This window comes from Plectropomus leopardus, chromosome 15, assembly GCF_008729295.1.
Source record: "Plectropomus leopardus isolate mb chromosome 15, YSFRI_Pleo_2.0, whole genome shotgun sequence".
Taxonomy (NCBI): domain Eukaryota; kingdom Metazoa; phylum Chordata; class Actinopteri; order Perciformes; family Serranidae; genus Plectropomus; species Plectropomus leopardus.
Window position 1 is genome coordinate 9728656 of NC_056477.1, and position 27825 is coordinate 9756480.

Consider the following 27825-nt stretch of genomic DNA (forward strand, 5'->3'; position numbering starts at 1 on the left):
TTTTTGTTGTTTTAGAGAAAATGAATGGATTTTTATAAACATTTTTTAACAATGGGAATTCACAAAGGCTGTACACTTTTCCTTTCCATGCACCACCTTTAAAACAATTTAATATTTTTCTTTGTCTATTATTCAGAGGGACTAAATTGGCATGTAGTAGATTCACAGAATTTCTCTCTTCTCTTTTTTACAGTCTCTGCTTCCAATAACTTCGATTTAAATACCAAAGTAGATGCTCGGTGGAAGGAATGAAAAGACTCTCACGGCACATAAGAAAATGGTCAAACTCCAAACAACAGACCACAATCCAGGGTAGGGTTTTAGTTGAAAGGAACACTTTATTCCCTGTAAGTTGTGCAACTGATCAGACATGTTTCAAGTTGCATGGCTACATCTATGCAGTACAATTTGACATATCACATAACTTGTTGGTCTGCCTGAAAGCCAAGTGTAGTTAACCCTTTGAAACTGTAGCAAATTGCCTCAGTGTCTTTCAAAAACATGGCAAATAGCAACTTAACAAGAAATGCACCAAAAATTAGCACAATAAATGCCAGAATAAAATAAAAACTCATATAAATACACAATCTAATTTTAAATATATAATCTTAATAAATATAGTTTTAGAATATAGGTCATTTTCTCATCAGGTTTTAGTTTTTTTTGCAATTTGCCCTTTGATCCATGTTTTTCAAAGAAATCGTGTTTCAAAGATTTAAATACTTGCACAAGGCATCTGAACTCTGTACAAGAAAACTGATGTTGATCCAGGTTTCTAAGGGCTAAATTTGAATGATCACACCATTAGATAATGTGTTGTTTACAAATGCATGGACACACACAACACCAGTTATGTGCACCCCAGCGTTTCATAGAATTTAATATTTGTTCATCCTCTATGTCCCAGTGTTGTGTGAGGACCCAAAGCAACAAAGGAACAATGTTACATGAACATTAGGTTAAGAAAGTGGGCTGTGTAAACAACTTTGTGCCATGACAGGTTAAAATACCCAGTTTTTTTTTATGGAGTGAATGATTCTGGCAGGTTTTTAACAATGTCCAGTGCTTTTTCCAGTGAGAGATTTTATAGGTTTTCAAGGAAAGAAACATTTTATTTATATGTCCCAAACCAATTTTGTGTTGTTTGTGTCTTAAATCAAATTCTGTTTTTTCTATAATAAAGACAGTTTTATTGATCTCAAATTAAACTGTCCTGCGGCAGTCTGTGTGGGTGGGTGGGTATGATGGGGTTTTTTTAGGGGAAGGTATGAAGGCAGATCACGTGACTGTCCAGTACTAATGATACCGTCGCTTGTTCATCTGTGGCAACCAGGGCCAGACGTCTGTCAGGTCGGGAGGACAAGGGCAAGCGTGAGAGAGAGAGAGAGAGAGAGACAAGAGGCAGCAGCAGCTCAGAGAGAAGAAAGTCAGGGAGCTATCCCGTCCTCAGCAGTACAGTCAGTCCAGCTGTCCGTCCTCAAGGACAACACGCAGTTGAGTTTCGGGGGAACAGAAAGTTTGACCGCGTAAAGATGATGATGATGACCCAGGTGGAAACCACGGTGCACTATGATAACGGCTACGAGGATGAGTACATGATCCAGGAGGATGAGTGGGACAGGGACATGTTACTGGACCCGGCCTGGGAGCAACAGCAGAGGAAAGTAAGTCAGAAAAAAACCCGATTGTTTCAAGTGAATAAGTGAATTCTAGCTTTATTTATGCTACGCACAGTGTGATGAATACAATGGAGAAAATTATGTCATTATGTTACTCACATCGACCACAATGCAAATTCTTTTTTAAAGTTCAAATAGTTTATTTGATATTTTCACATAACGCTAATTTACTTGTACAGTCGCGGTAAAAATATTTTCAGGCAGCTCTGTTGGGTTAACGTCAAGCACAAGTAAAGAGGCAAACATCCGGTTTCAGAATAAAGCGCCTGATAACGAATCTAATATTTTCAGGAGCTAAAGGGGAACACACTTTATATAACAATAAGTCATTTCCATTGCATACAAAAGTTTAATCAGTGTCTAAATAACACGTTTATGAGGCTTAATCCCGATTATGATTATATTAGGGTTATGGCATTTTCATGAGCACAAAGATATATAGTTATTTTTATACCCCTGGTATACATTCTGGTTTCTTTCAGAGTGCTCCAGCTAGCATATTTGGGTTATGGTGTTATGACAAATATGATGTTTACATGCTCAAACATAAATAAAAATAAATGGGATACTCCAAAAACCCAATCATAAATGGGTTATTCATGTCCATGTAAACGTGTCATCTAGATCATCTTTTGCAATTTATTGTCGATGGAGCAGCTTCTGACTTTATATCCTATGACATCACAAATTTAAGGCTATACTATAGTTTGGGGATTTTTGAGAGTTGTAAATGTTTATGAATACTTCTGAATTGTCTCAGACCATAGGAATAACTCATATGAATTTTGAAAATGGGTGTAGTTCCTCTTAAAGTGCAGGCCCGAATCATCAAGTTATAGACAACTGGGCACAAATGTGCGATGGGCCACCAGCATAGACTTTTAATAATTACTAGATAGCAGACCTCAAGTTAGTGTCTAATCATTCCAGAGAAGTTACTCACCTGGTACATTTGCCAAAAAAGTTGACTTCCAAAGTATGAAGCCCACTAAATATGCACAGCAGTGTTTCTCCTCCTGGCCGCACCTGCATGCTCCCTTTTGATATCACATTGTGATGATGTCACAGATTTTATATTGCTTGTCTCAGTTTGAGGAAAGTTTTACAAACATGAAGCCAGAATTCTTAAATGACAGAATTCTTAAAGATTCTTAATGACAGTGTTTACAGTTCAAGGTGCTTTGTCAACACTACAGGGTTTCCACGGCCATGTGGAAAACCTGGAAAAGTCATAGAATTTCACAGATATATTTTCCAGGCCTGGAAAAGTCATGGCAACAGTAAAAAAAAAATCTTTTAAAGTTCTGGAAAAGTCATGGCATTTTGTTTGTGTAAAGAAATTGTTACAATAATCTCACATGGATGTGTACCAAAGTGCATAATGGCATTTTTTTTTCGCCAATAGCTGGTGATGTAACTTAAATTCATTCAGAGTCACCATTACATACGTTTCCTCATTTTCTGCACTAGCCAAAATTACTTCTGAATCGATTTTAACTCTATGTTTTGTTTTGTTTTAAAATGCAAGCAAGAAAAAATGATCATGGGTCCTTGAACAGTCATGGAAAAGTTTTGAAATGTTGTCCATGAATATCTGTTGGAACCTTGGTTTTATGCTGGTGGGGAAATAGCTTTTTGGGTTACAGGGGTTTCTTTGGTATAATACCAAGAGTGGCCACTGGAAAAAAAATGTCTTCAAGGCTGAGCAGCTTTCCAGAGGGGCTGGCAATTTCATGTTTAGTTTTATTTTAAAAGGACAGCATCATTGCATTTCCGGTTACATGCCAAGACTTGACCCAGCCGGGGGTCCAGGGAGGGCGGCTTGACGGACGGATGCGGTGGGTACCAGCTAACAATAGCTCTGCCTTCCAGCGGCTCTGCAGACTGCTGCCTCTCCACTGATACGCGCGGAATGCGAGCTGTCAACAGATGCTTCTAACACATGATGACGCTCTTGGGATTAGAATGGACGCTGCATCTAAATTTAACCTGGGGACCAAAAGGCATTATAGTAGGGCTAATCCAGTGTCCTTGGTGCGGAATTCTTTTGTTTATAGAAACCACGGAGGAATATTGTACAAGCAGCACCAGCTCAACTCAATATAGCCTCGACCTCCCGCACTGTCAGTTGGTTTTAGGGCTTTAAAAGTTGGCCTGGGCCTTAAACTGCAGCCCTTTGCACAACTGGAGGCCATCATGCCCCTAGCCTCCTTTGGCCCTCACAGGGATGACAAAACTGTGTATTTTTGGTAACACAAGGCAGCAACAGATAGCCAGGCTTTATATGCACAGCTATGTTCCCAGTGTTTATCTTTTTACTTATTATAATTTGGAGATGACAAGTTGCTCATTGGAGTGGTTTGGTTCTTGGAGCAGCTGTTTAAAGTGATCAGAATTAATAAAGTGCCAGTGATGGTTGCATATAGTAACACTGGTGTAGTGTTTCTTTTTGGCTCAGAGGGAGATGATAAAGTCGCTCTGTGCCTGACCTGCTTGACACTCACATTGTTGCCGAAAAACTTTTGTTTGCTTCATTAGGGGCCACTTTTAGTCTCTTTTTCAAACTAATTTCTCCTATGTTGCCTGAAATCATTTAGCTCATGCCAGTGGCCTTATTTTAAATCCTATCAGCAGCTGTGGTAGCGCTCTTTTAGTGGACATTAATGCGACCTTTTTGACTCGCACAGGTACGCCTCCAGTGCTCAAATGCTACAAAGGCTCTTTTTTTTCAATTTGTAGAACATTCAGTTTTCATTCATTTTCCATTCTCCTGGACAAAGCCTCTGACTCAGTGAGGCCCTGAAGGCGACAGCCAGTTCAGTGACTGTGGGTTGGTCCTTGCTGTATGTGATTCATAAATATTTTTAGCTTTAATCGTCACTGGTCAGTAGTGCTGGAGAGAGGGAGGTGGGGGACTTGGAAAGTGGGCAACAGGGGTCTACGACAGTATGGCTGGGTCAAATTTGGAGAACCAGCAGCCCACGTTTTTTAACAAGGAGGGCAGGAGTTCAATGTCACAAACACCATGGGGACTCACTCAGTGGGGAAAGCAATGGCCTTTACTCTCAAGCCTGTAATATTCTGTTCTTGCAAAGGCACTCAGAGGGGAAGACTGAGTGGCTGGCTGAGCAGTCATACAGTATACAGCTCTATCTTTTGCCTCTATATTCTAACAAATCATTGCACTATTTACTAAAATGGCCAAGTAAAGTGCCCAAAAACTGAATAATGAAGTTAAATGTGAAAATACAAAAGTAAAACCAGCGTAGGGGTGCACAAGGATGGTTGTAAAAAAAAAAAAGACATTTCTGTCTGTATCTTGAAGCTCTTTTCAGATACTGCATTCAAAATGTGATACAAACATAGGCTCTATAAAATAATGGATGTAGCTACCCTGGCATCAAACATGAGGTGACCATATCTGGGCAAGGGGGGGGAATCTAACTGAGAAGCTGAGGACACTATCTGGAGAAAGTTTGTTAAAACTTCTCTAAATTATGCATAATTTTAGGCCCCTCCCCCCATTTTAACATGGGGGTCTATGTATATTGAGTCACTTCTGGAGTCAGCCTCAAGGGGCCATTCGAATGAACTGCAGTTTTTGGCACTTTGTGTTGGCTTCATTTTTTTTTAGCCCTGGAGGTTGCTGCTTGGTTTTAGAGTAGTTAGATTTGTCTGCTACAAAGTGCTAAAGCTGTTATCTCTGTAACACAAACAGAAAATGAATAGTTTAGTTCTGAACAGAAGGAGTGAAGTGTTACAGTTCACCCTACAGTCCAGGTTAGTTGTATCCAAGCAGCAACCTCTGAGGCTGAAAAATGAAGCCAATGTGTAAGTGCCACAGACTGCAGTCAAGACTAGCATCCATATAGCTCAATTGAAGTACCTATAAACATAAAAAAGTAATTTCTAGTACACAATTTAAATGTAATTCTTATTGTGGCCGGAGTAACCACAATCATTTGCCTTTAAGGTGTGTCCATTAAATTGTTTTAAAATAGAATATTTGTGCTCTCATGATTTATCCACACATTCCTGTCTTCATACCTCAGCATAGTAATGAGTGTGAACAGTTACATGTACTGTGATAAAGCTATCTCCTTGCAGCTGGAAGCAATCACTTCATAAGTGGCAAAATGGTGACAGAAAGTGACGTGAGAGGGGGGAAAACTCTCCTTGTATCCACGTGACATTTTCACTCATGTTGACACGGCAAGATGTTTTGACGTTTTTTCGTCTCTTATCGTGAGGCACAGCAGAGCGGTCTAAATTTAACGCCTTATATCGGTCGGAATGTGCTCTGTGGTCGGCTCCCAGCTTTCATCCGTACAGTGTTGAGCGCCCGTGAACCCTGTGGCTCGCTATTGACAGACTTCATAAAAATAGGAGGAGAAGGACAATGATCCTGTCTTAACTTGATTTACACAGTATTTCAGTGCCCTGCTCATTGTATGTTTGTTCTGATGGTTGTTAGCTGTGGAACTACAGGAGGAAAAAGGTGAAATTGGACACTAATGGGTCTTTGAAGGTTAATCTGCAAATATAGTAGTGGTCAAAAAGGTTAACATAGATATAGTCTTGTGTGAAGTGAAGACTTTTTAAGCTGTTAGCTGCTTCAGTTTTTTTCAGGTCTACTGCAGAGAGGAATTAAAAAAAAGTAATAACGGTCACTTATTAAATCGGTCCACACGTTCAAGATGGCATTGTAGTACAACTTCCCCACAGAGGAAAGCAGGAAACTCACAGAAATCATCAAGCATGCAACCAAAATCACCAACCCCACTTAAACCCAGCTCTTAGATCTTTACAGTCATGCAGTAAAAAGACAGGCAGACTTTATCACCAGGGCCGTAATCACCTATTTAACATGGTGGGGGGGGCTGTATTAAATCAGCACGGTCTGTGACCCAACACTTCAGGGGGTTTGGAGGGAATTCCTGCAGGAGACATTTTTAGAAACTTAAAGTTATACTGCCAATTTTGTATGACTTAGGGCTGCATGAAATGTGCACACACTATGATTTTTTTAATGACTTTTTTATAGAGTATTATACTCATTTTTGACATTTTTATAACATAGGCTAATATACTTTAAATTACATCGTTATGACATAATATACTCTGAGTTTTTAAGACATTTTTATGACATAACACAGTGTTTGACATTGATTGTACCTACCCACAGCAGTCGATCACCAGCTTCTGCTGGAGTGCAGCAACACCACTTTGACAAACCACATACAAAACTGCAGTACATCATAATAATACAACCAATTGTAAAAATAAAGGCAGTTTATTCAATTTATTTTTGATTATGATTACATTTTTAATGGATATTTTGCAAAGTGGTAAATGGTTTCTTTTTAATTTTGTTTTTTAAATTTTTATCTAGATATTTTTTATTGATACATTTTTTTTTACCATATTTGAATATTTGGGAGGGTATCCCTCACTTTATATTTATTAAAATTATGGCCTAGTTCATCAGGACCCTTTATATTCCTCTCACCACCACTTTGAGTAACTCCCATCAGGCTGAACACCTTCAGCCAAAGAGAGAACCAACAAAGTCTGTTTTTTTACACTGTAATATCCATTTTAAACAAGACCACATTTATGGCTACTTTTTAAAGCAGTTTTGCATACCTATTCTTATTTATTTATGGAATTGTTTGTGTTTTACTGTAATTTTATGTGAATGTTTATTTTCCGTCATAATGCGGTAGACAATAAAACTTCTTAAAGCTTAAATCATGTTTGTAGCAAAATCCATATAATTTGATGGTATTTTAATTTAAGTTAAATGTAATGTGTTAAAGCTTTAACTGAACTCAAAATATATGACTGTGCCATTTGCATTCTCGTCAATGTTCTGCATTCATTTATTTATTTATTTATTCTGTGGTGCATCAGAGCCTCACAGAAAGTGAAGAAATTACTACAGTTTCCATCCACAGATGTTTTATCAAATCTCGTTTTAATTGCCTTTGGTTTCCCTTTGCTGTTAGACCTTCACAGCCTGGTGTAACTCCCACTTGAGGAAAGCTGGCACTCAAATTGAAAATATTGAGGAGGACTTCAGGAATGGACTAAAACTCATGCTGCTTCTGGAAGTTATCTCAGGTGAGATCACTAAAGGAAGATGTTACTTTTATAACAATGTTTTCTTGATTTATTCTTTGTGATGCAACATCATTTGCACACTTTTAGTCACTGCATTTCATCAATGTAATATTAATCTTGTGGTTTATTTTGTTTTTAACGTGATATAATTGTTCCAGTTAGAGCACAATTAGTTTTAGTTTCATAATGTTCTCTTTGCAGGAGAGCGGTTACCCAAGCCAGACAGAGGGAAGATGAGGTTTCATAAGATTGCAAATGTCAACAAAGCGCTGGACTTCATCACAAGCAAAGGAGTGAAACTGGTCTCCATTGGAGCTGAAGGTATGCAAAACCTTTCTGTATATATGAGCATACTACAGGGCACCAGGTGATTTTATTATTCACTCTAGCAGTGCAAACTGATTGCAACAGGGTGTTTACCTTACAGAGATTGTGGACGGTAATGTAAAGATGACTCTTGGAATGATCTGGACTATCATCCTCCGCTTCGCCATTCAGGACATTTCTGTGGAAGGTAAGAAAAGAACATTTTAGAGTCTAAAGCTAGTTAATTTTCTATAGACATCGTTTTCACAGAATGTGGAAATGGAAAATTATACTGTGTTACAACTGACTGCTATGTAACCAATGCCTACAAATTCACTTTCTTCTCAGAAACATCTGCCAAAGAGGGTCTTCTCCTGTGGTGTCAGAGAAAGACTGCCCCCTACAGGAATGTCAACGTCCAAAACTTCCATGTCAGGTAAGTGTTTAACACATCAAATACTGTTTATTAAGTGTTACAGTGATATTTTGTATAGCGAATAAGTTAACCTGATAGCTCTTGTCAGCACAAATTATTCTGGAGGCTTTAAACAATACACGATATCTACGCTTGAGTATGGCATCAGCAAACTGCTGCCCCTAGTGCTGTTGCACCTTTAAATGTTAATGCTGGAGCTGGACTCCAGCATCTGAACTGACATGTCGGATCTCTCTGCTCTTCGGCTTGTGAAGCTGGAAGGATGGCCTGGCCTTCTGCGCCCTGATTCATAGACACAGACCCGACCTCCTCGACTACTCTAAGCTCAACAAGGTGTCGTGTGGTTTCACTTGTAACCAGGATGCTGTGTTTCAGCCCTGAACACTAACATGACTGATTTCCACAAAATTAACACATCTTTCACAGTGTGAACTGATTAAAACAAATACACACTGAAATCAGAATAATGGCACTTCTTATGACGTGTTGAATGAGGGATGCTATATCAAGGACGAGAGGTGTATCTTTCGAGCCGTTTTCTCTGCTAACACGTTACTCACAGACCATATGTGGTTGCTTTTTGTGATTGAGTTGTCTGGGAACAGGGAAGTGTTTGTGCCAGAGACAATTACAAAATAAAGCAATTTGAGCTTGAAATAGTTTGTTGACACTGTTGGTACTATTTATGGCACTGTTGGGTGCTTTTTGTGACATTTCACAGCACAGGGTCCATGTTGTTTACAGTGTAAATTATTTGAGATGAAGTGAGCTGTCTAGGGGAAGTCCACTGGGCTGTCTTAGGCAGTGGCACTGTGCAGGAATGTTTGCTGTAGATAAACAGTGTTATTTGGCTAATGGATATGATGCAGTGGATGTTTCTTCCTCACCGCTGAATGTTTTTATCCTTAGTGCATTCATTTAGTCGCACCTCATGCTTCATTATTCTCAACTAAAGCAGTTTAATTAGCGTGAATAGACTGAAATATGTTGCCTCTCTTGTATCACAAACCCCTGGAGTGATAAATATGCAAACAAAGGTATATCTACTTTTAAATTATGTCAAATGAGAACAGAGTTTGACTTCTCTCATCCAGCACATCAGTATGTGCATACCACTTGAGCTTGGATGTTTTTCGGGCAAGCAAATTCACAGCTGAGTTAAATGTTCTTGGTTTAAAGGATGCCTGGGATTCTCAGAGTATAAACAGACGAGGGCCTCAGTGAGCCGTGCTGCTTATTTCCAGAGCTGAAGAGCCCAGCTGACAGCCCTCCCATGATCGTTGAGTAACAAGTACTGCACCCTTTCCCTGCTGGAAGACGTTAAGGCTGTCTGACTGTTAAGAGAATATTTAAGACTTCTCTCTCACTGCAAAGTCTGTTTTGATATAAAACTGCAAGTTGGGGGGGGGGGCTGGGGGCTGGGGACGGGACACACAAGATGTTGACCATGAGGTTTTATTGTGATTTTATTATTTTATACTGCAAATGAATTGTTCATGAACTTAAAAACCAGATCATGTATTCATGAGAAATTGAATTGTTGAGCTCAAATAGGAACATTTGCTTTACAGATTCGGCCCAACGCTGTGTATATGTATAGTAGGGGAAACACCACGGCTGATTAGGAAGAGTGACATTTCCATTTGTTTTGGTAACAGCACACAACTCACTGGCCCTGGCTCGCCGTTGACCCTGAATAGCCACAGAAACATGAGCCTAGTCCCTGCAGAGCTCAGGCTTAGATTTACCTCTGCTATTGTCCATGATGTCACGTCGTGTTCCCCAGTTAGAGGCTGCCGGTCCTCATGAAAGGCAGGAAGATGTCTGTTAGATGTGCACTGTGATATTTAGCAGTTAAATCTTAAGTAATGATGGTGTCAATTTTCATTATTATTAGGAGAGGGCACTCAGGGCAAATGCGAGTGATGAGGCACCGTATCTATTTCTCTTTACTGCTTTTTCTCAGTATTTAGATCTCTTTGGTGCACATATTCACACACTCGTTCACACCTGGACTTTTTAGTTCTTCTCATACTGCCAGGACGAGTTGCATTTTGCGCCAGGCAGCTGTTGAGTCTGGCTCCAGGTGAGCGGCTTTGTTAAGCAGAGACAGCTCTGGTCAGGGGCGCACATACAGGCCTTGGGGTATCCTTCTATCCATTCATCCACCACCCCTCCATCTCGTCATCAGTTTACCATCCATTTATGTGTCCTGTGCTGGATCTGTAAGCAGCTGGCCCTGTCATGTAGAGTACCAGCCCCCAACCCCCCTACCTTTATGGAGTGGCGGTACAGAGATAGGGACAGAGATAGGGACAATAGCAGCAGCATGATAGCATGATCCCTTTACCCCATTGCACTCTCACTGACTGTCCCATTAGAGGGGAAGGGTTCACCGTCAGCTGTTGATTTCATGCAGAACTCCCATTCTTGTAAAATACCTGTTTTCTCCTATTAAGGATTTTTTAAAAATTAAATCAGTCATTTTAAGAAATATATAATGTATAATGTTGTCAAGTCAGATTTATTTATAGAGCACATTTAAAAACAACAAATGTTGAATTAAAAAAAACAAGAGAAATGATCAAATAAAAACAGTCATAAAAACAGAATTAGTACAGAAAAGTACATTTTTAAAAGCACACAGTTTCTTCACAAATTCATAACAAAAAGATGGCATGGCACAAGCAACAAATTTAAAATACAGGGAATAATATAAATATAAAAAAGATTTTGGGGTGAAATGTTGTCTTGAGTATTTGCTGGTGGACTAATTAACTAACTTATTTATAGTATTTTAATGATTTAGAGATAAAATTGAACATGGGATTATATATATATAAATATTGATACATACATACATACATATATATATTATATATATATATATATATATATATATGGTAAGGTTACTTTACAGAGACATACATATTCAGTACAATATTCATTGGAACATATAAATATTAATATACATAGTATTTATTAAATGAAAAAGTTGAAAGTATATTTTCCTCTTTATTTTGTCTCACTTTAAAAATAAAGTCATATTATACTATTACTTCTCCTACAGTCCAGTTCCTTTCTTAGTAAATAATCCTTTTAGTAATTAGTAAATATAACAATCATCTGCTGGTTACTGATTCATAAATATGAAGATTTGCATCACTTTTGTTTCAGACTAAAAGATCAATTACAAAAATAATTAGTAAAATCAATTATTTTATGTTAGCTGTAGTTGTTGTTAAACAATTTGTGTCATAAATTTGAGAAAAAAATAATCGTATTGCCATTGAGACTGTTGTCATGGTATTGATCAAACTGCAATCATGGACACATGGACACAAGTTTATGTGAAAACTAGAAACCATACAAGTCAGGTCTATGCTTTTGTGCAGCAGCTCTCAAGTATGAATTTAAAACCAGTGCTATTAATTTAATGTGCATGTCCAGTAGGTGATCAGGGAGTATGATGTGTCCACCATAGCATGGAGGTCAGCGCGGTGGCATTTTAAGTCCAGCATTGCTGCTCAGTGATGCAGAATTGTGCTTCTTTATTTAGGATGATCCTCTGGGGAACCTGAACCTGGCTTTTGACATAGCTGAGAAACACCTGGACATTCCCAAAATGCTGGATGCAGAAGGTAATGTTTTCTGGAATAGAAGCGTCCAATATGTATTTTCTGAAAAGAAAAAATGTACTTTCTCATACACTGGTCTTTGAAATATGTGCTTGCAACATGAACTTCACCGTGTGTGTATAAGGACATTTTATCTGTGGAAGGTCTTTTTTTGTTTGCAGTGTTTCAGTCTTAACATCACACTTGGAGTGTTTTTTTCTCTTTCCATTTTTCCACAATCATTTTCTGCTTTTTAATTTTTTTTCACTCTTCTCTTCCTCTTCCTGCAATAGATATCATCAACACCCCCAAGCCCGATGAAAGAGCTATCATGACCTATGTGTCCTGTTTTTACCATGCTTTTGCTGGAGCTGAGCAGGTATCCTGGTAGAACTTACCACCTTACTAATTTCTATTTTGAGACGAGTTAGCTATCACTATCCACAAGCATTTTGAGAACAGGTGCACAAATCCATTGTCAGTTTGATTCTGACATGTCATTTTGATCATCAAATTTATTGCGAGCATCGTGCTATTCGAGAATTTGAAAGGATCAATGGGGAGCATGGGCCGCTGTGTTACTTCACTGATGTAATTACATTATTGCTGTGCCCTGTGCTCTCAGGCAGAGACGGCTGCCAACAGGATCTGTAAGGTGCTTGGCGTAAACCAGGAGAATGAAAAACTGATGGAGGAGTATGAGAGACTGGCCAGTGAGGTAATGCATGAAATTTAATTAAAAGACACTCTCTTGTATGATGATGACACACTGTGCAATGAAATATTTGAGTTTTCAAAGCGAAATTAACCTTTGGAGCCTTTGTGGCTATACAGCACATGTTACACTAAAGTTTGCTCTCTGCCTATTACGTGAAACTAGTTCATCTTTCATTCTTTCACTGCTGTGATAAGCTAAGACCTATCTGCTGAAAAAATGAATATTCATCACAGCTTTCCTGACACACTTATATCTTAACATGGAGTTCTCCTGCCTCTACACTTACATTACCATATCCTTTTGTTTCCCAGCTGCTGGAGTGGATCCGCCGCACCACTCCCTGGCTCGAGAACCGGACCCCAGAGAAGACCATGGCAGAGATGCAGCGGAAGCTAGAGGACTTCAGGGACTACCGACGCCAGCACAAACCCCCTAAGGTGCAGGAGAAGTGCCAACTGGAAATTAACTTCAACACCCTGCAGACCAAGCTGCGCATCAGCAATCGTCCCGCCTTCATGCCCTCTGAGGGGAAGATGGTATCCGTAAGTGACAACTCCAAATTCTTCCACTGCTTCTAATATAAGAGCCAAGACGTGTTCGGGGTTGTGTGCACCACTGTTCACTTTAGAGGTTAGCGTTACACAAGATGAAGGATAAAGTTCTGACAGTCTACCTAGAGGGTTATTTTTGTTCTTTTTTTTGTAGCTTCAAATAATATTTATGTACATTTTTTATTTGCCCAGGTGGAATCATTTGAAAACATCTTAAAACAAGCACTGTGTAAGATTAAAGGGGAATTAGTTGCATCTAGAGGCAAAGATTACAAATTGCAACCAGCTGAAACTGTTCCCTGTTAGGATTCCTTCAGTGTTCATTTTTCAGGAGGTTCTCAGCAGGAGCTGAATTATCTGCAAAGGTCTCCTCTACCCCAAAACGAACGGATGTGGTGTTATAAACCGGTAAAAACACATAATAAAGCAGTTTCACGTTAAAAATCAGTGTTTTTCCAATGCTACTTGTCGCAGAGGGGCTGCTAACTACAGTGGCTGAAGGCCTGTTAATATATTCCCCTAAATCCTACACAATGGCACCCTAAGAAAGTTTAAACCTTTGAAACCTGGAGCGGCATCAATTTTCTTGTGTTGCATTCAGAGGCCTTTCACTATCATTTTAACCTTTAAGCCCTGGGCAAATTGTTTTTCTTGAAAAAACGTGGGGAAAAATGTAATTAGCAACTTGGTAAGAAATGTTCCACAAATAGCAAGAAATTAGCAAATTGTTAAAATTAAAATTTAAAAAAATGTTTAGGGGAAAAAAGGAGAAAGGTAGGGAAAACTGTTATTCGAATTATCACAATTACATATTTATTTATTTATTTTTAATGATTTTTAGGTAATTTTCTTTTACTTTTTACTAATTTCTTGCTCATTTTTGGGCCATTTCTTTTTTTCCTGTCTTATTGCCTTCCTCCCATGTTTTTAAAAGAAATCAAGCCAATTTGCTCAAGTTTCAAAGGGTTAAACTGTGACGTTGTATTTTCTCTGTGTGCAGGACATAGCCAGTGCATGGCAGGGACTGGAGCAGGCAGAGAAAGGCTACGAGGAGTGGCTTCTTACAGAGATCCGTAGGCTGGAGAGGCTGGACCACCTGGCTGAAAAGTTTCGCCAAAAGGCCACCAATCATGAGAACTGGGCCAGCGGTCAGTTGTAGTTGTACATGTGGCATTTTAACTGCTTGCATTGTCTCTCTATCTCTCAGTGCTATCTATAAAGGTCTCTGTGTTAATCTGTTTACTTTTTAGATCCCTATTTATCTCCAGACATCTGTACTCTGCTCTACTAGCTGATTTTCAGTGTTTTCTCTAAGCTCAGGGTTTATTTAGACTTGTTCCTAATAAGACCTGATTGGAGGTTTTAGAATCTGTCCAATGCAATCAGCCTGTAGTGAAGTGTAGCAGGTCGTTTTCTCCATCTGCAATGACCAAATAAGGCCTGTGTTCAGAGCTAACATACTTATCATCTCATTGTTCCCCTCTCTTACCTCTTCTCTCTCCATTTCTCTTTCTCTTTGCACATGTGTGATATTCAGGTAAAGAGCTGATCCTCTCCCAGAAGGACTATGAAAAAGCCACCCTGACAGAAGTCAGAGCATTGCTCCGAAAACACGAGGCCTTTGAGAGTGACTTGGCAGCCCACCAGGACAGAGTGGAGCAGATTGCCGCCATTGCACAGGAATTAAAGTACGCACTCCCTATAGCAGACATTTGCAGTCATGTGTCGCGAAATCCCAGGAGTATGTTTTCTATGTTACCAAACACAACACTACAGAGGGGGGTTGTATTTGTCAAATATTGCTTTAATAGCATTTTGGCTTACACGGGTGATTGTCTGGATAGATTATGGATGACAAGCAACAAAGAACAAGTGCACAATACAGAGCATGCTGTCGTTCAGTAGTCCCATAAACATCTGGGGTGCATTCAGCACCGACAAAACATCACACATTCCACATTCCAACTCCATATGCACGCCTTTTTATTCAGATGACGGTTCTTAAAGATCAACAATCACTGATTGTTTGTCAACTAGGGAAACTGCCATGGCTTCCTGCTGACAGATTACACTTCATTTAAATGGCTTTCTCAGCCCACATCATCATGTGTTAAGAAGTGCTCTGGTGCACTGAAATGGAGCACACCCAGTCAGACACATGCACTTATCTGTCATATAGGCCAAGCCTTTGTCAGGCACCATTAGGATGAACAAAAAACAATCAAGAGGCCTTTAGCAAGTCAAAAAATTTAAACATAACAGTGACAGAAGCTACAGTCAATCAGATTTTTTTAAAATTTTAATTGTTAGTCCTTTCAACATATTGACTTTAAACACTTGACAGATGATACAGATATCAGAGTATTCACAGTCAAGAGGAAAAAAAACACCCAACTTAAAAGACAGCCACAAGGACCCACCCTACCACCCCAATAACTCTTACACATGTATGCATACGCTGTATACATATGCATTCACAGTAAAGCATATGCATACATGCTGTCCTGTGGTATCCTGTACCCTCTCTAACATGTTGTAGATGTTGCATGTGAGAAAAAAAAAAAAAAAAAAAGAAATTTTTTTGGCTAGTTTTGCTTGGGACATCATTTACTCTGGGTATGTTTTTTATCAAAGGCAGCGACCTCTGTCACGTGTTTGAGACACTCTTTAAACTGTGGCCTATGTAGGCTCTTCCAGTGGTGTAGAATAAGCACTGGCAGCTACAATAAAACCTGTTACTGTCAGTCCAAACTCTGCTTCAGTAAGGCCTGGTGGCACAAGACATTTGTCTCCTACCAGACATAGTTAGACATTTTCAGTACCACCTGACAAAAGGATAATGCCATGGTGCAATCTCAGAGCATGGAGAAATGTGCCCCCATCCTTGTTACATTTTCAACATTTGTTGTCCTAGGTTAAGCTCAGTTAAACAATTTCAGGGATTCAGCCAATCAAATTACTTTAAAACAACATAACAACAGCCAATATGTCTTATGTTATATATATACATTTCAGTTTTACATGCTTTTTTTTGTTTGACATATTAAAAATGTTAAAATACAGAAATATGAAGTATATTTTAACAAAAAGTAAAACATTGGCTCTACATGAACATCAAAGACAACTTTATCCACCACACACACCAAACACTACAAAACGTACCCCAAAGCCTGTTTAACACAGTTTTGAAACATGTCGTTTAAATCTAAAACTCTAGCAAAATATTGCAGATTGAATGTGCCCCTTTTGTCTCTGTGCACATTTGAACCAGTAGAGGAGGTAAAAAAGAGTCAAGCAGTGCGAAAAAAAAAGCAAACCCAGAACAATGTAGAATAATATAAACTCATTGCCCCTTAAATGTGATTTGCATGTGACATGATTTGAAATCTTTTTGGAAATTAAGTATTTATGAAAACAACTTAAACCTACATCTCTTTAGTGAGAAACATGTCGCTCTATCTCAGTAGAAGCAGGGTGAAGGGTGTGGTTCACCCCTTCACAGGTATGCTGACATTTCCAATCAGCAGTCAATGATGAACACCTGTCCATCGTTACCTTCTCAGTCTGGAATCGGCCAGAGTACTTTCTGTTTCATATTTAATCAGTGCTCTGAGAGAGGAAGATATCATTTCAGCGGACAAGCAGAATGGCTACTTGGGTTTCTGTGAGGTATGTAATGGTTAATCTGCTGTTTTTGCTTGTTCATTTTCTATTTACAGCTTGTTTATTTTATTGAAGTTTTTGATTATGCTGTTTTCTTTTACAGTAAGTTGCTCATTGTTGCACTGTTGAGCTGGAATGTTCTTTGCTTTCCTGCGAACAAAGGTAAGACTATCACTTCACTGGTACAAGTGTACTCAAATGCTTACAAGTAAAAATGAATTTTAAATCTTATCACATGTTCTTGGTTTACTGAATTCTACATTTTCTTCTTTAGGCCGCAGCCAACATGGTCTTCATGAGGGCAGTGTCCCTAACATGGGGGCGCCTCCTGGCCTCCATTATGGCACAGGTGCATCCAAAGGTGCTCCTGCTCAGCCTTCCAGAGTGAATCACCCTGCTGTCTCATTCCTTTATGACCCTGAGGAGGAGGGAGTGTATGCTAGCCCTGGAAACTATCCAGAGAGCTCCAGCCCTACTCCTGACATGTCCAGTGAGGTTCCTATGGAAGAGTCTACGACAGACTACATTGCGTCCAGAACATCTCAGCCCCTACCAGTCATTGGCCTTCCCGCTCCACCTTACTTTGAAGCAGGCGAACTTGACCACTATGAAGCAAACATGGAGCATGGTAATTCAGAAGCAGAAACTGAGGAGCTGAGCTTTCCTCCACCTCCTCCACCGCCAGTTCCTCCATATCCAGATTTTGGATACCAGGCTGGTGAGTTGAATCATTATGCATCCATCTATGAGCATGGAAATGAGGAGCGGGAGACAGAAGAACAAGGTTTCCTCCCTCCGCCTCCACCACCTCCCTATGCTGCTAAGCCAGAGGAGGAGCCAGCTGCTTTGGCGCCGGAAGAAGCCATCGAGCAGCCTGTGGCACAGCTGATGCCGCCCAAACCAAACCTTCGCTACCTCTTCTTGACTGGTCAGTTTCCTCCTGGCACCTACACACACTACCAGTCCAACTACGAGACAGGCCGTGATCACTGGGATGAAGCCCATTATGAGAAATACCACTACCCTGATGTTCAAAGTCCAGCCATCCCTCAGACTCAGCAGGACTATTCCAAAATCTAACCAGGACTGTCGTTCTCTCAAACAACTTGAAGCAGATCATAGTAAAGGGAACTCCAGCAGTCTCTGAATTTTACTCTAACATGTATCTGTCTATGCTCAAGTTGCTTTTGAAATTAAAAATAAAATGCAAATTGATTCTGTCTTTTCTATGGGTTGGGTTGATTTGACTTAAGGTGGTTTATTCTAAGGAAACATGGGTATTGTTGGATGCTGATGAGGTTAACAGCTTAAATGCTACATTTTCAGCTACAGCAAGAAATCATAATGTGCTCTGTTCAAAATCGTTGGGACTTTTCAGCGTCCACAAGTTAAGCTGCTCCACTTAAAATCAGATGAGGCCATGTGCTTATGTATGGGAATTAGTTTTTCCAATTTTTGCCTGAAGTTTGGCTTTGCAAAGTGGTGGAAATCTGGAAATTTCTGGAATCTCACACAAATGGCTTCACTTAACCAGTGCACAGGCTGGCAAAAGTTCAAAGGTCCTGGAATGACCTTCATACCAAGCTCAAACTTTAGGCCTTTAACTCTAAATCATCAAATTTGAAGTGGTCAAAACCAGCAATACTATTAAACAGTGCTGTATGACCAGGTAAATTGATTTGCAGTCTCCATCAAGGTCCTCATGTGTCTCAAGCCAAAATTTAATGGCCTTAAACTGTCAAGTGCAAATGTTGCTGGAGCTTTGAGCTCTTATTTTCCTTCTCTGTGCATCGTGGTGGTAGATTAATTATGCCAGAAACCCTCACCCTACTTCAACAATTTTGACCTTCAGAGTAAAAGTGCTCTCTGCTCACTGGAGCTGCTTCAATGGCTAAAACTCTACACAAAATATTACTGTGTGATTTTTTTATTTTTTTTTTTAATGTCCTGATTGGGTCTGATGCTATGTGACCATGTCATGACTATGCCTCACAAGAGAAGCTTTAATTTCTTTAGTACTAATCTCTCCAAATCTACCTTCTTGTCTGGCCTTTGTTCTGCATTATAGTCTGACTTCTATTATATTGCCTCTGGGGTTTCTTGCCTTTGCTTTATCAAAGCACTTTGAACTCTTTTTCTAAAGCTGCTATATATACTTTTCTATATAGCTTACCTTGTCATATTTAAAAAGTTTTCAGGCCTGTTTTGAATTGATCTACTTTTTAAATATTACACTTAATACAACTTCCCTGTGGAGATGCATTTGTAAATGTAATTTGTCAAAGTCTGGGTTAACAGTTCACATTTCATTTTACGCCTTTCAACTTTCTGAGTTCCTAAATGACCAGACTGTCAAACCTGCCACTATAGTTGCAGTCTTTGTGCTGATCTTAGTTTCCAGTACTTTTTTTGTTAATAAGGCCTAAATGCCTGGGAACTATAATACAGTAAAGCTCTTTTCCACAACTGAAACAGCTGCTCATGCTTTGTTTTTCCAGTGAGCTGGACTACCATGACGTGGCAGCTGTGAACCTGCGCTGCCAGAGCATCTGCGACTTGTGGGACAAGCTGGGAACCCTGACTCAGAAAAGAAGAGAGGCGCTGGAGGTGAGAGCAACATTCATGTCTGGTATCAATGATTTAATATGTGAGACTATGACTGAAAGCAGATAAAAAGGTATTTATATCCGCCTAACCCATTTTCACATAAGCTTGAGTGTTTGTTCAAGACAGTTTTTGAGTTCCTAAAGATTTAGGATTATATTCAATGCATACCTTAGAATAAGTAAGTGACACCAGAAGTACCCTTTACTGAAGTAACAGTACTAATACCAAACTGTGAAAAAAAAACTACAAGTAAAAACTCTGCATTCTAAACCTTAAGTGAAAGTATGGAAGTGTTATCAAAATTAATTGAAAATACTAAGTAATGTATTTATTGTAGTGTAAAATATTCCCTGACAGTGTTATAGAATTCTGTTTTTGGATTAATCATAAGGGTGCATAAATGTTGTTGCATTTTACTACTGTCAATGTTTAAGGTTGTGATCATTTTAACAACTTTTATATACTGCTGGATAGTTTAATCTACAGTAATGCGTCATATTCTATAAGATCATCACTGATTGTAATGTGGCTGTCCTGTGAGAACCATGCATCTCAAAAAAGTTTACTTTTTATGGAGTCAGAAAAAACAGCCATGTTTTCAGGTGTGACAATACATTTTCCAGCTGATCCGAGAGGGTTTTTAAATTGTTAATATAGCGTGAGATAGTCTCTTATCATGTAAAGGAACACTTCATCCTTCAGTTAAACACAAATATTCAAAATGAGCACATCTGGGGATACGTGGGTTTTCACAAAACAGGAAGGAGAAACCAAATTGTAATCTAAAAAAGTAACTAAGGCTGCCAGACGAATGAAGTGGAGTTAAATGTACAATATATAAGTCTTATTTGTGGTGTGGAGTCAAAGTATAAAGTAACAGAAAATTTAAATGCTCAAAGTACAAGTGCCCTCAATTTGTACTTAAGTACAGTACTTGAGGAAATGTTCTTAGTTACTTTCCACCACTGTAAGTTGGTTATTCTCCACAAGAGTGCACTAATGTTCCACTCAGACCCTGATGGACACATAATGAAGATGCATCCAAAACCAGCTTAATCAAAATGTCAGTGTAAGCATATTTAGGTGTCCGTCAATGACATCTCAACAGACATGACTGATTGATGAGGAGAGATAATTGGATCCCCTTTAAAATCCCTGACCCAGATAGGATGGTAAAATGGGAGGGTCCAGGGGATAAAGGAGAAATAGATGTAAGAGTCCTATCCAGGAAGTGACTGGCTGAGAGCCCACCAGCCACTTCCTCTGATCCACGCTGGCCGTTCCAGACCTGCAAATGTGTGAGGGCGTTGGAAAAAGGCCAAGGATTAAGTCTGAATGACAGGGACAGGGGTCTGTTTTCTGTCCATCTCCCACTCCCCGCCATTCGCTGGCTGCTGAGGGGAAGGAGCGACCAAGCCAGAGTTGGAGGTTAACAAGGCCGTGCCAGTGTTATGCACCCTCGGATTAGTCATCAAAACAGGTGAAGGGTTGTTTGTTTGGGATTTGTATGTGAGACATGAAGATGATGACTCCTCTTTAGTTCAAGGCAGAGCCTAAAGCTTAGCTATAGGTCGGATGTTTTGGGGTTTCAGGATTTAGAAATATACAAAACAGGCATATAATATCTTTTAATCCTCTCAGCGAGCAGAGAAGTTGCTGGAGACTATTGATCAGTTGTTCCTGGAGTTTGCCAAGAGGTCGGCTCCTTTCAACAACTGGATGGAGGGAGCCATGGAGGACCTGCAGGACATGTTTATAGTGCATACTATTGAAGAGGTCCAGGTAGGCTCACTCACAGCACTGTGCTGCCATTTGTCAATATCTAGTTTCATTTCACAGCATTGCTGCTGTTTAACCCTTTGAAACCTGGGAAAATTGGCTTGACTTCATTCAAAAACACGGAAAGAAGGCAATGAGCAACTGAACAAGAAATTACCCAAAATTAGCAAGTCAGTCATAAAAGAAATTGCAAGAAAATTACAAAAAATTAGCAGAAAAAAAGGGAAACAAAAATAGCATAAAAAATTAGCAAATGACCTGAAAAATGTGCTAAAATATAATAAAAATAATAAATATACACATTTCTGTCCTGTAATCTAAATAAATATAGTTTTCTTTATTTTTCCCTAGTCATTTGATAATTTTCTGTTTTTTGGGTCATTTTTCTTGTCACCTTTTGAATTTTTTCTTATTTGCAATTGAACACCTCATAATAATAAAATCTCATAATAAATAAAAACTTTCGTATGGCATCTAAATGCTGTACAAGAAGACAGATTTCCATCCAGGTTTTAAAGGTTTAAGAAGTCCAGTTAGGCTGGACCTGCTCAAATTTTTCCCATGATTCATGTTTTGATGCCTCATGGTATATAGTGAATAATGTTGGTAGACCTGTCACACCCAAAAGAAACATACATAATACCCATAATGTTATCACTTTTGACAAAATTTTAATTTTAATAAAATTTCAGGACTTCCCTTTTCCCTTTCCAGAGTCTAATCGCAGCTCATGAGCAGTTCAAAGCGACTCTACCCGAGGCAGATGCAGAGAGACAGGCCATCTTGGGAATCCACAATGAGGTGCAGAAAATTTCCCAGAGCTATGGGATCAAGGCCAACATTATCAACCCGTACAGCACCCTCACAACTGAGGAGCTTCTCAACAAGTGGGAAAAGGTACGCTTTAAAACGCACTTACAGAATCATACATCGAGGGATAAAGACTTTATTCAGACAGTGGCTGTCTGGCCGTATAAAAGCATTACTTATGACAGGAGCAAGTCCAACATCTACATTCCACTGTTAAAGTGAAGAAGTCCTCCCTTAGTGTTTTATCACTGAGTTGATGGACTTAACACCCAGTAGGAATCTAAAACATGATACTGTATGGATATAATTAACATACAGTGGGGTAAATTATTATTCAACACATCAAAAATGTTTTCATTCGGGGTTCCCACTAGCTCAGTCGGTAGAGCGGGCACCCCATGTACAGAGGCTATGCCCCCCCACCTTTCACATTTAAGCTGTCCTATGAAATAAAGACAAGAAATGTTTTCATTTTACATATTTGCAGTGCAGCTAATCACATGAAATTGAGACCAGACATTGGTATTAACTCAATAATACTACTCAGATAAGGACATTGTAACATTTCAATCTATTAAAGTTTATCGGCAATAAAATGGAATTTTTGAACACACTTATTGAAATTCAATTCATAATTGGAAAATCCTTTGTTTGCAATGCCAGCTTCAACACACTTCTGTATGGAACTAATATCCTAGTGTTCAAATGGGATTTTGGACAATTCTTCCACACAGATAGTCTTAAAATCTTGAAGATGAGAAAGAAATTTCACTTTGAAAACTTAAACAGTTGGTGTCCTCAGTTCCCAAACGTTTACTGAGTTTATCAAAAGAAAAGGTGATGTTACACTGAGGTAAACATGCCCCTAAACAATGAAGTTTATCAGTTTGAACATTAAATATCTGGTCGCTGTACCATATTTAATTGAATATTAAAAAAAGGGTTGCATATCAATCCCATATTTTGTACAGCGTCCTAGCTTTTTTTGAATTTAGGTATTTATACAACAAAATTGCTGCATAGACACAAAATAGAATTTAAAAAAAAACAAACCTCAAATCAAGAGTGATCCACCAGTTTTAATAAAAGGTAGTCTATACAAAATGAAGTATATTAATCTCAAAATATAGCAAACATTCATGAGAAAAATAAAAGTTCTGCATGCGTGATTCTCCATTTATTCTTTAATATATGCTGTTTTGCCTTTATTATGTAAGTTATCCTTTCAAGGCTTGATGACATCTGTCTTATTCACTGAGTAAAGCTCAGTCTGTGAGTCTTTTTCTATAACTCTGCAATGCATTGTTTGGAGTAAAGCAAGCTGAGGTCTGTTCATTTTACTATAATTATGTTTCTCTGGATAAAAGATAAGATTTGTTTTGAAATAATCTTCTTGATTATGACTCTTTCCTTCTCCAGAACATTTTATGCTTTCGACATTGCCAAATACAGTGAAGTAATGCTCCTTTAGTCCTCCCGTACATTTTGTGCATATGTCTGGCATGTTTTTGTTATTGATTTAATTCCACCGGTGTCACATACTGTATGTCAGCATTAATCATTTATACTGTATTAGTTTAAGGTGTGTATTTATAGACTCGGTATGAGCATCAGCACAAACTGCTCTCCAATCTTTATCAGAAATTTCAGATTACAAAAGCATAATAGTGTTTTATTTTAATTGCTCTTTAGAGGGGGAGCCAGCTTCTTACATCATATCTGAGGCCTTTTTGCATGTGTGTGTTTTCTAGGTGAAGAAGCTGGTTCCTCAGAGAGACGGTGCCCTCCAGGAGGAGATGGCACGTCAGCATGCCCATGAAAGGCTGAGACGACAGTTTGCTGCCCAGGCTAATCTCATTGGACCCTGGATCCAGGCCAGAATGGAGGTTAGACATACAGGCTTCATAAGCAGTTTGACAGTTATCTCCATCTAATCAAATCACGACCTGAAATGGAAGATGATTACATTCACATGCATTCTACGTAAAGGGGGTACAATGATGATGGCTGCCCTGATAATGATGATAATTGAAAAATGCGCAGTATTATTATTTTCATACACAAAATATTTCTTCATCAAATGCTGTGTGTCCTGACAGAATTTACTCTTAGCTACAGGTAAATGACTCCCTGCAGTACTAGTGAACAAACTATCTGATCTTCAAAACAGCACTGTGTCATCTAAATTGGTCCCAAAAATTAAGGTGACCTCTTTGCTATTCCAACAGGAAATTGGGCGCTGCTCCCTGGAAATAGGAGGCGCCCTGGAGGACCAGATGACCCAGCTGAAGCAGTGCGAGCACGTCATTGTTGCTTACAAGCCCAACATCGACAAGCTGGAGGGTGACCACCAGCTCATCCAAGAGTCCCTGGTGTTTGATAACAAACACACCAACTACACTATGGAGGTACAGGCAGTGGCAAACAGTGTGACACCACTATTTAGTGACACGAAAAAAAAATTTGAAGCAAGGCTGGTTAGCATTCCTGGCAGCCTGCTGTAAAACTGGTTAATCCACTTTTTTTAGACGGTCAGTTAATCAGACATTCACACATCCAGTTTTCATGTAACTGCTCAAGGTGTATTTTCTCTGTACTATCATGTCTGCTCTGTCACATCAACAGCATATCCGTGTCGGATGGGAGCTGCTCCTCACGACCATCGCCCGAACCATCAACGAGATTGAGACCCAGATCCTGACCCGCGATGCTAAAGGCATCAGCCAGCAGCAGATGAACGAGTTCAGATCCTCTTTCAATCACTTTGACAGGGTACAGCTCGCCACCATCTCTCATTTTGTGTGATTTCAGTGAAGCAATCAGAGCAATTCAGAAGCAGAGCAGGAGGGAGGGGTAGCCCTGTGTATAGAGACTGTTTTGTAGTTGAGCGTACCATGACCAAAATGTCCTCCCTAGAGAGGGCTTTGTGTGCAAGATGCTCAGTCTTAACCTACCCAGGAGCAGTGTTCAGCAGCTGACATTGCATTTTGCCTGAAGTAATTCCTGGTTGAGAGTTGATGAAAATCTCCTTACAGATAACCACGCTATGAACAGTAGCTGCTCTTCTGCTCTGAAATGTTAGGACATATTTAACTGTATTTATGGCTCATAAGAATCCCATGGCTAACATAGTTTTGATGAAAGTGCAGCAATGAATGGCTTATTCAAGTGTCATTTATTCAAGCTACATCTGCACTGTAGGAGCTCCACAGACTGGCTTTGTCTCACAGTGCCAGAGTAACAGCATGGATAATACACCTTCCAAATACAACCTAAAAAAACATTGCTGTGTACTGATGTCCCAGACATTTGGTGTCTGTGTATACAACTTACATATGCACAGTTTTGGTGTGAGCGTTCAAATATGTGTCTGTGCAATATTGCGATGACTTCCTTTTAAGCTTTTTAAACTCTCAGACATCAATCATGAAATATTCAGCATCTTCAATATCTCACTGCAAAAGAAAAAGATTTGGTGCTTTCCTATTTAACTTACTTTATTTTTTATTTTTTTAAATTTATTTTATGGTGCAGAACATCTGATTTGGATAAAAGTTTGCATATGTGTTTAGGATTTAGTCATTGTTAAATGCTATATTGACAAGCACTGAATATGATGCACTTGGTTTGTGTATGTCATGCTTCAGTCTGCTCTGTAATCTCTGAATCTACTCTCCTTATTTCCTGTTTGATGAACCTGAAATTTGGCCTCTGACTGTAGAAGAAGAACGGAGCTATGGAAACCGATGACTTCAGAGCCTGCCTCATCTCTATGGGTTATGACTTGGTATGATGTTTCAAATTTGGTTGCGTGGGTGTCAGAGCTGCAATAATTAGTTGATTAATTGATTGTAAGAAAATGAATCACCAACTATTTTGATGTTCTGTCAATCATTAGACATTTTTCAAGCTAAGATGTCAAACATTTCCTGGTTCTAGTTTTTTTTTAAATGTGAGAGTTTGCTGCTTTTCTTTGTCATTTCTGAAAGTAAAAATAGTTTTTCAGGTTTTCAAAACAGTTGGCTGGACTAAAGAAGCTATTTAAATGCATCTGTCTGGGCTTTGGAAAATTGTGATGAGTGTTTTTTACTTTTTTGACATTTTATATAATCAGATTTCTTGGACCTTGTTGATGAGGTCCACCACAGCCGGAAAGAAACTGTTTTTTTTTTGGCATGAGGTTTTTAAATTATTAATTGTGATAATAATTAGCAGATTAACTTATAACGAAAAATAATAATTAGTTGCATCCTAGTTGATGGGCTACACACACAAACTGTACAAACTCTCCTTATTCTCCTCCCGTGCTTTTCTCAGGGGGAGGTGGAGTTTGCCCGTATAATGATGCTGGTGGACCCCAACGGTACTGGAAATGTCTCTTTCCAGTCTTTCATTGACTTTATGACCAGAGAGACCGCCGACACGGACACTGCCGAGCAGGTTGTGGCATCCTTCCGGATCCTGGCAGCTGATAAGGTATCTGTTTGTGTTAGTGTGGCTCAGTGGCATGCGGGCAGATATTCTTAGCCAACACTAATCTATTCTATTCCAGTCATTATTTCCAAGTATTTGCCGTGCCATGTTGATTTATGATCTGCAATTTTGTTCATGAGCTCAAAATGGAAAAGAGGGGGTATCAGCATGAATGTTTCTGGAAACATGTTTGAGACACGTTTTCTCTCCACAGCCGTACATACTAGTGGAGGAGCTGAGGAGAGAGCTTCCCCCCGAACAAGCGGAGTATTGCATCATGAGGATGCCGCCTTACAAGGGCCAGGGAGCACCACCAGGGGCGCTGGACTACACCGCCTTCTCCACTGCGCTCTACGGAGAGAGCGACCTTTAACCAACTAGAAACACCCTTCATTTACTGACCTTATCCCTAACCAACCCCTCCCTGCCTTCCATCTCTTCATGAAATTAAGGAATCTATAAGACAGTTGGATCAAATTTGTTGATTTGTATGTGTTTGTTGGTTAGCTCTCTGACATTAGATTGTCTACAATCATGCTGAGCATCGTCATGTGTCTTGCTACTCTTATTCTGATAAAAACTGACCCCTAAACATCTAGAAATTGCCATGTTCTTGTACATTTTATCTTGTGTGCAATGGTGTTTTGTGCAGAGAGTAGGGTTCTGCGATGACGATAAATGTACTCACACTTGGTGATACGCCAACAGGATCATGGTGTTTTCGTAGTTTATCAGTTGAAGAAATTAGGCATAAAAGTCTTGTTTTATCTCACAGTGTCATGTAGTGTTTTCATGTTTCTTCACAGTGCCTTCGTTTTGGGAATACAATCTTCTGATAAGGCATTTCGAGTTGCTTTAAACCGAATTGCAGTTTGCAAAAGCAATTTTAGACCTGCCATTCAGCAATAAACAGTGTAGAAAATGGGTTCCCAAAAAGTCTAAAAATATACAGAACCAACAGAGGAAAATAAGTGGGAGACCACATGAATGCAAAAGTAAATGTTTACAATTGCTCACTGGTTTAAAGGCAGAGAACACAGAAGATTAAAGGTGCAGTATTCAT

The 27825-nt window shown here is 39.2% G+C and overlaps 2 protein-coding genes across 2 annotated transcripts; both read left to right on the top strand.

The window, feature by feature from the left end:
- The first annotated feature begins 140 nt into the window (after positions 1 to 140).
- actn2b (actinin, alpha 2b) lies at positions 141 to 27534 on the top strand. Its single transcript, XM_042502057.1, has 22 exons — positions 141 to 312; positions 1334 to 1664; positions 7688 to 7802; positions 8004 to 8123; positions 8230 to 8316; positions 8457 to 8544; positions 8799 to 8877; positions 12104 to 12185; positions 12455 to 12540; positions 12787 to 12879; positions 13191 to 13421; positions 14431 to 14578; positions 14968 to 15118; positions 19592 to 19700; positions 21342 to 21482; positions 22194 to 22376; positions 24041 to 24175; positions 24518 to 24697; positions 24915 to 25061; positions 26011 to 26076; positions 26607 to 26765; positions 26977 to 27534. The coding sequence occupies exons 1-22, from the start codon at positions 233 to 235 to the stop codon at positions 27133 to 27135; spliced, it is 2970 nt and encodes a 989-aa protein (XP_042357991.1). The 5' UTR covers positions 141 to 232; the 3' UTR covers positions 27136 to 27534.
- LOC121954515 (formin-like protein 20) lies at positions 17011 to 18308 on the top strand. The gene is made up of 3 exons (XM_042502061.1): positions 17011 to 17099; positions 17197 to 17255; positions 17368 to 18308. The coding sequence occupies exons 1-3, from the start codon at positions 17077 to 17079 to the stop codon at positions 18171 to 18173; spliced, it is 888 nt and encodes a 295-aa protein (XP_042357995.1). The 5' UTR covers positions 17011 to 17076; the 3' UTR covers positions 18174 to 18308.
- Positions 27535 to 27825: the final 291 nt, after the last annotated feature.

Bases quoted from the DNA above. Each gene is read 5' to 3' on its own strand.
- actn2b (XM_042502057.1), top strand. From the start codon at position 233: ATGCTCGGTGGAAGGAATGAAAAGACTCTCACGGCACATAAGAAAATG. The intron at 8,878-12,103 runs GTGTCGTGTGGT...TTCTTTATTTAG, and splicing joins ACTACTCTAAGCTCAACAAG to GATGATCCTCTGGGGAACCT. The intron at 13,422-14,430 runs GTAAGTGACAAC...CTCTGTGTGCAG, and splicing joins CTGAGGGGAAGATGGTATCC to GACATAGCCAGTGCATGGCA.
- LOC121954515 (XM_042502061.1), top strand. From the start codon at position 17,077: ATGGCTACTTGGGTTTCTGTGAG. The intron at 17,100-17,196 runs GTATGTAATGGT...TTTCTTTTACAG, and splicing joins GCTACTTGGGTTTCTGTGAG to TAAGTTGCTCATTGTTGCAC. The intron at 17,256-17,367 runs GTAAGACTATCA...TTTCTTCTTTAG, and splicing joins TTGCTTTCCTGCGAACAAAG to GCCGCAGCCAACATGGTCTT.